Genomic DNA, 11999 nt, shown 5'->3' on the forward strand with positions numbered 1-11999 from the left:
ATTAATTATTTCCGCTACAGTTAAGTGCAGCTGAATTACTGTGGCGTAAGTGGTCACTATTTAAAATTTTAAAATCTCAGAAATAGTTAAAAACCCATACCACATTGGCTCCTGATTTTCACTTAGCTAAATGGGAGAAAGAATCCATCACTCTATTTATAAAGGAATCCATCATCCTGTTTATAAAGTGCGTGACCAAGAAACACACAGGCAGGTGTTCATGTGTTTTGAAAACTAAGGAATTGGAGAAAAGCATTTAGTGTAAAACTCCTACTCACGTCCCCTAAAAAGTAATGTCTGTGCAGCCTACTCATGCTAACTCTTTTGCCTGAGGAAATAAGTGTGAAATCTGAGACTGAGAGAGAAAAATCAAGCAAAGAGCTTACCAGAAAATAAAGTTTATATTAACTCCAATGCACTTTTAGCGCCAAGTCCTCCACGCACACGTGCTGCAGCGTGGTGGTAGACACTGACATTTGGGGGCTACCCCACATATGCTCCAGCGAGCAGATTTAAAGTAAATGCAAGACTGGGTTGTGGGATTTGGTCACGGGGAGGCCTCCCGAGCAGCTGGACCGGTGCGCTGCGGGATCGACGCGGTGCCGCCTGAGCCCGGCACTGATGGCTGGGAACTGGCGATGAGCCGTTCCAGCTGACGCCGTATGTTACGAAACTCCAGCCACAGCGAGACATCAGCGTACCTAGACCATCTGTTAGCAGGAATCCGACGAGGCAGTTACATAGATAGTAGGTTGGTGTATCGGGGAGTAGTACATGGTGTTCCTACCCACTCTCAACACGCTCTTAGACATAACCCGTTATTCTATAAAGAGACCGTCTTGGCTCGTTCTTCAACTTGTGAATGCAGTTAAACATCAGAAAAGCAATTTTTAAAATGAAAACATCTCTTCCGGGAAGAGCTTCGCAGGTTTTCAGGCACGCTTTCAGATGGGGGATGGAACTAATGGACACGTAACTGGCTCTTCTCACACGACTGTCAGTTTTGTGAAATTTTTTATATATATTATCTGAAGGGTTGGACTAGGTGATCTTTCTAGGTCCCTTCCAACCCCTAACATTCCATCATCTGGAATAAGAAGCATGTAAAAATTAATCTTCTTAAAGGCGTGGTTTGTTGTTTGTATTTTTTTCCTAGTAAACCTTCATTCTCATTGCTTCTCTACCGTAAGCTCTCCAGCAACAAATTTCCACCTTACTAACTTTCCTACACAGCACCCTGTCTGACCGCAGCACCCCATAGACCACAGCACTGTGAATAAACAGTCTCTGGGGAGAGATATCAGACGAGTAAATCAGAGAACAATTAAGTCAAAGTGATATAAATACTCAGTACCATGCAACTTAGTACCAAAGCGCAGGCAGGATTCTTCTTTCTTTACCTGCACACTAAGGAATGAAGCGTCTCCATTGTGGAGAATTTATTCCAAATTTCATCTCGCTCACAGACCACTGCTATACTGCATGGTTTGGAGATAATCCTTCCGCTCCCTTGCTCTGTAGGGCACCCTCCCGCAGAAGAAAGCCCTAGTCAGACTATCTGATGACTCGATCTTAAAGATCAACTGTCTGTCGGGACTCATTTGAGGAAAACTATTGTACAGGTTAAAGTGGGCAGTGAAAGCTAAAGAGTTGAGAAACCTCAGCCAAAATGAATTCATTCTATATGGTGCCACAGCCTAGGATGGGGAAGGATGCAGTCTGTGCCAGGCATGACCCGGCAGCTCCTTTTTAATTGAGTTTTATCTTATACTGCCAGGTCCCTTATCAAATCTCTCAGACTCCTTGTTCTTTTCTAGCATAAGAAAAGTTGTGTTCATATAAGATGAAGAACCAGACTCCCTTCTCTCAACCTGTACCACCTCCCACTCACCTCCTTCTTTGCAGTTGAAAGAGATAAAAAGGGAATGACTTGCATGCACACTGAAATGATGTCACCTTCTGGGCATGTCTTTTACCTTTCCCATGCATGTAGGAGGAAGTTTTCTTTGGAGCTGGTAAAATATGAAGGGAATCCAAGATTTTAATGCCATCTACTGCCTTTTAAACCTCTTTCTTTCCTACTCTGCTACACACCTGGACAAGATTTTGCACACAGTTGAACCTACGGCCCCAACCCAGCAAAATTCTGAAGCAAGTACTTGGCCATAAGTACACAACTGCTGTCACTGGAGCTGAACAAATCTAGGCTTCAGCAGCTCACTGAGCATGTGATTAAAAAAATGGAAATATAATTAAGCATGCGCCAAAATGATTCACAGGTCTGGAATGTAAATTAAGAAAATAAAAATAGAATAACAGCAAAGTAAGAACACCCCACGGGACTGCGACGTTTCCATGTCCACAAAAAATTTATTTAGGCATTTCATACCCTAAAACCAGGAAAACCACGCCACCAGTAAGAAACACCATTCTTACTTGCTGATGGTTGCACAAGGAACAAAGAGCTCGCAATCGCTTACGTTGCACACAGGGTTGCCGGTTGTTAAAAGAAAAATCGCAGTGTAAGGGAGCCTGCCACAGAGAGGATTCGCATGCTCCTTCCAGAATATTTCTCTTTAGCGACATCCTCTTTTGGACAGCTCTTTTCCTTATAGCTCTGCGTGCCTTCACACACAGCAGTTTCCTTTATTTCAGGATTTGCCATCTCCATTGGCAGGAGATCTCAGCAAAGTTTCAGCTCCTCAGCCAAAAGATGATCATAAAGGGTAATTCTGAGCGGTGCTGGGATAGCTACTTCTGACACTGAGCGCGGTATCATAGCCACGAACGCTGGAGGGGGCAGGATATTTCCGTGCTGAACTTCCACGTCAGAGTGGATTTTTTTCCCTGGGAAAATAGCTTTTCACTCCACATTCACCTGTATTTTATATATAATACTACAACAGGCTCGTTTCCTTCAAAAAGACATATTCATCCTGTGCTCTGCATGTTGGCTACCTATCCACAGGTTCAGATTACGGTTTTATGGAAGGCGAAGGAAAAGTGAGAAAAGGGTGAATTATTTTGTTTCGGCTGCATTATATCTCGAATTTTTGTCTGACTTTTGTTATGCTGTTCTCCCTAGCATTTATTCTGTTCAACACAGCAGTGATATTGTAACTGTTTAATAATGAACTTCAAGTACATCGTAAGTGATACAATAATAAATGTTCTGCTAATTACTAATTTCATTACTAGTAATCTGGCTTCTAGGGAATGGGAAGAATATGCTTTTCAGGTTCTTCCATTGCTACAGGCAGAATCATAAATGTTTTCCTTTTTTTTGTAAATTGATGTAGGAATACACTATAGATGTATTTTTCCGCCAAAGCTGGAAAGATGAGAGATTAAAATTCAAAGGACCTATGACTGTTCTCCGGTTAAACAATTTAATGGCCAGCAAAATTTGGACACCCGATACCTTTTTCCACAATGGAAAGAAGTCGGTGGCTCATAACATGACAATGCCAAATAAACTATTACGAATTACAGAGGATGGGACATTGCTCTACACAATGAGGTGAGTCCTAAAATATTATATCCTTCATTTCGTTTGACAAGTTAACTTGTTAAAGCATCTTATTTTCCAAATGCCTCCTGTTTGCTTCCTTTTTGAGCATAATTTGCTTCCTGCTTAGTAATTCTTTTCACAATAGGCCACGAAATGATGGACAAGCAGGTATTTGCAGTCTTTATTTTTCCCCCTCCTGCTGTGCTACCCTCAGACTCCCTGGATGTGACTTAATGCTTGGTTTTAAAAAGGTAGCTAGAAGGATCAGGAATCCATCTGTTTGCAGAGGACCTTAATCTGGAGTTGCTTTTAAGGATTCAGTCAGCAAAGTATAATAAAGCCTGAAAGTTTAATACAATCTAGATCATGTACAATAGTCTTTAATCTTTGGATTCTATAAAAAGCAGATTTGAAGACCTAGCAAATGCACACAGAATTCATTGCCCATTCTTCATATTTCGTGTGCCTGGGAATACAGAGCATTACCACCTGAAAACAGACATTTCTTAGCCCACTCATAACAAGAAAAACAGCTCACTAAAGCATTTGGAAAGTTAGGAGAAAAAAAATTATTTTTGTGCTGGCACTACTCTTACTGGAAATATATTATTCTCTTTTTGGATGACTGAGCTCTAGTTATCCAGTTGTCAGCAAACAAGTTAAATCCTTTTGAAATAATACTACTGTAGAATTATGGAAATATTCTGGATTAAAAAGCTGCAAATTAAACAATTTCAAAAATGATACGTTGTCTCTACAGATCTCCTGTTTCTGTCTCCCACGCAGTCAAACAAGGTGTAAAGTGATTCTGATGGCTTAAAGCCAGGGTGGACAGCTTAGTACATAGGTGAACGTGGAGTATTAAAAATTCCAAAGGTATATTTTAAAAAGCAGTAAAATATTTAGAGACAACAAATTCTCCTGACTTTCGAGATCCTATCAAATACGTTCAATTTATTCTGCAACATCTTTCAGGACTGCCTAGGCTAGGGTGGAATCTGCTTGGCTGGTAGTTACACGAGTCCAGGTCAATTGTTGTTTTCTTCCTAAATGCTCTTTTTTTTTAAAACCGTAACCATTTCTGTCTGCTCCCCTTTGCAAAGTGCCTTAATACAATCTTCTGCCTAGCATTCAAGTATTATCGCTCATTCCTTACTGATGCATAGTATGTGACTGTCTCTAGTTTACTTCATCTCTTTTATTGAGAAATGTGTTTGCACCCAAGCTGACAGCAACAAAATTATTTCAGCAAATGTCTGAGCGTCCAGACTGGGCCAGTTTTAACGACAGCAGCGAGGAAGCAATTTCGGTCACTAATAGATTTTAATTCTTACACCAAGTTAGAAGGCTGAGCGTGACACACGGCGGAGGGGCAGAGCCAGGAGAGCCTGTCAACACCCCCAGCCAGACACTTCAGGTCTCGTTCTAGCTGCTAATTAATCACATTACAGATATTATGCTATACTTATTCTCTGTTTCTTAATAGAAGTCTCTTCGCTGTTTCTATGAAACTAGAATAAATGTGTCCTTTTGCTCATTAATCCATTATAGATTGACTGTGAGAGCAGAATGTCCAATGCATTTAGAAGACTTTCCCATGGATGCGCATGCTTGCCCTTTGAAATTTGGAAGCTGTAAGTTTATTTTAAATTGAGGTTTCTCCCTTTTTTAGGTCACTTTCCAAAAGTATTTTGCCACTTGGAAAACCTCAAGGTTTTCATCGTGTGTATTTTTCACCTTTTTGACAGGGTTGTATTTTTATTCTTATACATATATATGTATTTATATTTAGTATAATGAATTCTTTATGTTACTTAAATATCCTCCAATGTCATGCCTGGACATTCGCGAAAGAGAAAAATGGCAGTGCTCTAAATGTCTAGAAAAGTAGTTTGTCCAATAGAAAATGTTGTTAAACTTATAGTTGCTTTATTCTATTAAGACCCCAAATCAAATGTAGAAAAAAGTAATGCAGATATGGATAACTGGATTGGTTTACCTGAAAACATTGCTCCTACTGTAGCCTTGGCATGTTTAGAACAAACTTTTGCCTAAGATTATAAAATGTGATTACAATCACATAATTTTCTAGAAGTGAAAAACCTCACATATCTCCAAATAGAGTCCTCCACTTGCAGAATTTGTAACCTTAGATTAGAGAAGACACTGGGCAAAATGTAACGTACTGAAATCAGAGTATAATTGGCAAAGCTTTCCATAAGTTAAGACTTTCCCCCAAAACTTTAACTTGAACAGCAACCAACCTGATGCCGACACATTCAAACTTAGCTAAACATGATATTTAAAAAAGTCGAATATAGCCCCACTTCAATTCTTAAAAAAAAAAAAAAAAGAAAAAAAGAGCAAAGAGCTGTTTCATTCTGGTTCGTTCAGCACGAACAAGGAAGACAAAATGTGTAGAAAATGTAATAGTGTACAAATTGTTTCCTCAATGGCTACTTTTTTTCTAGTAGAAATGGGTCGTTTCACTGATAATGGGTACTTAGTGACTTGATCAATTTTAGAAGTCAACAAACAGAACACCCAATTCATTCTTCACATGGTGCCAGACAGGGTGATAATTTACTTTGGGCTGAATAGCTCTGTGTTTACCATGAGAAAAGACCGGTATTTTGTCTTTAAAGAGCTGCTCGCCTCCTAGATAAGATTTAGAGAACAAAAGGCTCCTAGAAACTTGGGGAATAACTGACAAGAACAGCTTACTCCTTGAACGTTAAGTTTTCTTACAGCAATTACAGTAAATCTCTCCAAGTCTCCCGTGAAACAGAAAGGGGTTGGGAGCAGGGGGAAGCCTTACCGCGGCTGATAAAAATGCAAATAGCTCCAGTGGGTTCTTGATTCTTGATTAATAACAGGAGATCCGTGCGCCTGAGATCCCAGTTACATCAGAAGTGGTTGCAGGCTTTAACTTCTTCTGGAATTCACCTTAAAGTGTTTCTGTGGACTGCATGCTGGATGTGGGAAGGTGGCTAATCATATGTAAAAAAATACAAATAGTAATACAAATCTAAACCACCAACGGTCTCTGGACAAATGGGATCTACTAGGTTAAGACACCAACCTGTCTGGGCATCACTGAACCACAGCCTACACACCAGACACTCCCTAGTCTGAGCCATAGCTCCTATTTTTTTCTTACATCATGTTCTTTGTGGCCCACTGTACCCCCAATCAGTGTAACTCACAAGGATTGAGAGATGTAAAAATTATGCATGAAAAGGGATAGATAACACACATTTGAATACAACTCCAGAGCCACACCCCAAGGTCAAAGGAAGATAACAAAAAGACTTGGAGAGTATCCAAATTAGATTCCTTTTTATCCTGAATTAAAAAAAAAAACCAAAAACAACATAATTTTCTTAAACAAGCAAACAAATAAAACCCAGTGATACTTCTGACTGGAAGACCGTTTCTTACACTAAAATCAGAGGTAATAACTAGCACTCTAAACTCAGAGTTGTCTCAGTTGGTCTGTCATATTTTACACACTATTTTCATTTATTTTGCTTTGTTTTGAATGGTAACTGGTTATCATACTGCCTGTCCTAAAGAGGACCTAGGAAAACAAGTAACTCCAAACGCTGGGCAGGGCCATGAGACAAAAGTCAAGGCGTTTCCAGGGAAAATTTTCATTCCCATACTAAATTCAGTCTAGCTTCTAAACTGGGATTCCCATGGGGAGGAGTTCCTTCTATAACATGGCTTTACTGCAAACACTGCTTGGGAAGTTCACTGTCCAGAACAGAGCCTTAAGGCTGGACCTCTCTCCTTCTCATCAGATGATGTGTTGTAATTATCAAATTCTGGAATGTTTTTCTCAATGTTTACATACTGATATAAATAGAAATACTTCCTACAGGACTGGACCCAAGCAAGAAATGAAAATGGGACTCGCCATTTAACATAGAAAAGAACCATTCTTATATTTAATTGCCACTTTTGCAGTGGGAATCATATTTAAATACCTTTGGGACATTTCTGTCAAACAACTAAAGCAATTCCTTGCTATCTTCTTAATGGACTGAAAAAGAAAGACATTTAGTTGTCATGAAAGACATGCTTTAAGTGCAGACTACAATATTATGTTTAGCAGCTCCCCAAGGTAGTGCTCGCCCAGCTCTGTTTGGTTTGGGTTAAATTAGATAAGTGTTTTTCCTTGTCCTCCACCGGTACTCATCACTTGTTGGAGCTGGATTCAGACGAGCCTCGCAGTGAAGCAGTTGCACATCTCCTATGGACTCTGCCCGTACTGTCGAGGCTGAAAAATGACCCAGCTCCAAGGCTAAAGTGATTTGCCAAAATAGCAGCTTAAGCTAGAGGTTATTCCAATGTAAATTCAACGTGACGAATGCTAAAGAGATTGTGGAACAACGGAAAGCCATATGCTGGCAAAAGGAAATGGGAAGGGCAGATGCTCTCCTCAACTCTTACACAAAAATCTGATTGTCAGGTTAAAACTAAGGCCACCCCGCAAAGGGGCAGCGGTAGGAGCAAAAGGCTGTGTTGTTACTCCTGCAATATCTGAATTGGAAGCTGAGGGTAGAAGCTGAGCAGAGCACCGAGTCAGGCGGGTACAGGGCAGGGCAAGCTCATTTCCAGCACTGAGGAGTCTTCTCCCTTCCCTCTAACTCAGTCCAGCGGTTCTCAGCAGCTTAGGAAATAGCTCTTCTCCCTTCCAAACTACTGTCATGCTCCAGAATGATGCCATGCCATCAATTTACCAGCGTGCTCCATCCTACACCACCTCTTCGGTTACAAACTCTTATCTCTTGCATTGGTAACACAGAATTACTAACTCACAAATAAGGTCAGGTGAATTAGGTTCTTCTTTTTCCTTTCCTGCTTGCCAGTCTTGAGAAAAGGGAAAATCTCCTCCTGTAGGGAGGAGTGATCACACGTTCAGTCCCGTATCTTGGGTACTCCGAGGTGTGAAGAGTGACACTCGATGCCTCTCTGCAGACAACTAACTCGCACCCTAACTGCTCAGAGCAAGAGCTGTCAGACTCCAGACTATGCCAAATGACAGAAGAATTTTAAAAGGGGACTAAGATTAAAAATATTTATGTATCATTTGGTTCCTGAAAAAACATAAATAACACACCAATAACGCCTGGATTTCGCGTGCAGTTTGCTATTGTATTATCTAGGCGACGTACTAGACTACTCAGATTGGGAGAGCCCCAGCGCTTTTCTTTTGGTTTGTTCAAAACTCACACAAATGTGAGCTTGAACGTAAGCATTTCCCAGAAATATAGCAAAAAAACCCCCAACATTAATTGTGCTTTAAAATCACTCAAGCGTAGGCAGCCTCTGAAATGTCAGCTATGCCTGTTACACAGCAAGGACAGGGTGAGGAGGGGGATAACCTAATGGAGAGCTCTAGCCAGGCCAACAAGGAGGTCTCTGAAGCTACTCTGAGAAGGATTTATTTCTTACGATGGCCCAGACGACACCACACTATGACAAAACAGAAAGACTGGGACTCATGTTTCTTCATAGTAGTTAAAAGTTAGGAAAACAGTCCTTGCATGCCCGTGAAATTCCACATCGCGCTCCTGGTTCCTCAGATTTCATGTAGGTAGGAAGGATGCAAGGGAGAGAAAGAATTTCATGCCACTGAGGACTAATCTTAATCCAGCCCTATAGCAGATATTTAACTAATCATCCATCATATGGGTAGACCTATAAAATGAGTTATATTTCTCATCAATAAAAAAGTTCCTGTAAGCTAGTTGTGCGTTTCTGCATACTGTTCATTGTTCTGATAAAGCCATATGAGAATAGAAGATGCAAAACTGAAATGCAATGTCTTTCTTTTAAAATTAGATGCTTATACCAGAGCAGAGGTTGTGTATGAATGGACACGGGAACCAGCAAGGTCAGTGGTTGTGGCTGAAGACGGCTCTCGATTGAACCAATATGATCTGCTTGGACAAACTGTGGACTCTGGAATTGTTCAGTCCAGTACAGGTCTGTGAATTTTTTTGGGAAGGGTCATATTTAACTGCCAAAACTTAAGGAGAAAAACTATACAAAGACCAGAAAGAGAGGTTCAGATTAGGAAAACATGACTTTGAAAAGATAACATATCCTTGGATTGTTTTCCTGCTTCAACTGATAGTTAAAATATTTGAACAATTAAAAAGCTTCCTACAGTGCAGTTCTAGGCAGAAAATAGAAGTGATTTACATTCTAAAGAAGCACTCCCTCCTCATATCCTTATCGTATTATCTGCCTACTATATAAGCTTAAAAAAAATAGTATAAGAATATGAATCCTCCGCGATTGTATTCTGGCAAGAAATGAAGTAAGTTGCTGGAAGAAAGCATATAGTTTCTCAAGGAAGTATCTAGGGAGTGAAAAAGATATGTCATCAAATTAAAAACCATCTGGAACATACAAACAGGATTTAGGTGTGTTAATGCTAGCACCTTTTTTAACTCTAAAACTATTAATGAAATACAGTCAACATTTATCATATGATATACCTGTAACCTTGAAGCTGGTTAAAAGACCTTTGCTTTTTGACTTTGCGGTGTTTGTTTCCAGATGAAATTTTTTTTAATAATTTGGAAGGGGCACGGAGACCTAAATACAGTAATAAACTGAGCATTGGGCATGAACAAGAGCTTAAAGCATTAACTGGATTGACTATTCAATGGACTAAAACAAGCAGCACATTAGGAGGAGTAGTTGTGATGCTTTGAAGGCCTCCGACACTGTGCCTGAACTGGAGAAGGACACTTACACGTGCATAAACCAAAGTTTCTAATGCGTCGCTCAGAAGTTCAGCCAACATTTAAGGAAAAGTGAGTCAGCTTAAGGTGAATTAAGGTATTTAGCTTGCCAGAAATAGACATTCATACATTCTATCAAGCCAGCAAAATTTCTCACAGACAGAAAGTTTCTGGTGGAACCAGTATCCCGCTAACTGCTCAGAAACTTCTGCCCAGTTGATGTAACTGTAAAAGGAGCGGGTCGGCAGTAGTAAGGACTGTGCATACGAACAATATCAGCACAACTGCACTCACAGATTCACTGCTTCCGTTACTGAGCACAGAGGTGCGTCTTTTTCTACATGAAGAAACTCTTTAACGTGCCTATTTGTAAAGTTAAATAATTAATATTTGCTGAAATTAAGATGCTGTGGCCTAGATACAGAAAAACATTACAAAGAACTAAATACAATGGTTATCAAAACTAAAAATAAGGCCATTAATGAATCTTTTTAGTAGCAAACTTGCAATCCTCTTTAGTTACCACCTGAGAAGAACATAGAGTGGTGGAAGAAACACATTTATTGCTTGCAAATTAATGTCTCAGGAAAAAAATTCTCCTTGTTTTGCTTTGGAAAGGGAAATATTTTGCCTTCCCCAAAATAGTGGTGGGGATCAGAAGTGGTTAATAATCACTTTTTTTCCCCATTCACATAGGTGGGCACCTAGCCTCAACAGAATCACCCCAAAACATCTTTGTCCTCTAATTATATGACATACGAAATGAAAAATATGAAATCACTCCCTACTTTGAGTTGTGGCTGATGACTCATATGACAAAAAGGAAAAAAAAAGGAATTGCAGCCAATCTCTGTGTAAGAGTTAGGGTTAGCACCTTCATTAGACAAGAAAAGGAAACGCTCATGCATTTGATTCTGTGGATCATTAGAGAAATCTGCAACATCTAAGGCAATTTTAAGATTATATTTGTCTGGAATTCCAAACACGTACTTTCCAAGAATTTGGGTGTAAGTAGGTTACTCTAAACATTCTCAAACCTATTAAATAATTTTGGTGAATCCATAAAGTCCTTTTTTTTTTTTTAATTTCTTCCTTTGCTAGCAGGCCATCTGCTATCCTTATTTCTGGATCTAGAACAAGATTATTGAATTTTTTGAATTGCAAGAGAATCTTGAAAGACTAAAACTTTTATAGTATTTGTGCTGGCAATGGAATGCGTAGGTTCTTCAGGCTTAAAAATAGTCTTCAGTAAACGAAATAATGATTATTGTTGCTGCTGTTTTGCTTAAGCAGAGAATCATCAGCTTTGTGCTTCTATGTAAAATTCCTGCCACTCTCCAACTGCTGACTCATATTGACTCAGAAAGTTTAAAATTATCTTCTTTGTAAGCATCTTAATGGATGCTTAAAAGGCTAGTGCAAGTTTCTATTTACATAGAATAATTTTGCCACTTTGAAAACAGTGAACCCGGGATTTATATTCACAATGGTATAATTTTTTTCTCATGTTCTGCAAATCTGCGAAGAGGATGCTGTTCTTAAGCGTTTTCTCTGTTGGGTTACACAGCATAAATAGGAAATGAGAAGTTCTTTGTTTTAAATTCAGGGCAAGGAAAGCCTTACTTTCTACTTACAGTGATAGAAAATAGTATTATTTTAGCTAAAACTCAGTCCCCACCTCAAACCCTATGTCTGACGCGATGCACATTAATTTTAGATGCTCTTCC

The 11999-nt window shown here is 39.5% G+C and overlaps 1 protein-coding gene across 1 annotated transcript in view; it reads left to right on the forward strand.

Annotated features, from left to right (window-relative positions):
- The window catches only part of GABRA1 (gamma-aminobutyric acid (GABA) A receptor, alpha 1), a 37086-nt gene that overhangs the window by 15866 nt on the left and 9221 nt on the right, over positions 1-11999 (forward strand). Inside the window, exons 4-6 of the mRNA XM_009866325.1 lie at positions 3300-3520; positions 5063-5145; positions 9362-9505. Coding sequence (XP_009864627.1) covers positions 3300-3520; positions 5063-5145; positions 9362-9505 — 448 coding nt within the window. The remainder of the gene's footprint in view (positions 1-3299; positions 3521-5062; positions 5146-9361; positions 9506-11999) is intronic.

Source organism: Apaloderma vittatum, unplaced genomic scaffold, assembly GCF_000703405.1.
Source record: "Apaloderma vittatum isolate BGI_N311 unplaced genomic scaffold, ASM70340v1 scaffold21403, whole genome shotgun sequence".
NCBI classification, from domain to species: Eukaryota; Metazoa; Chordata; class Aves; order Trogoniformes; family Trogonidae; genus Apaloderma; species Apaloderma vittatum.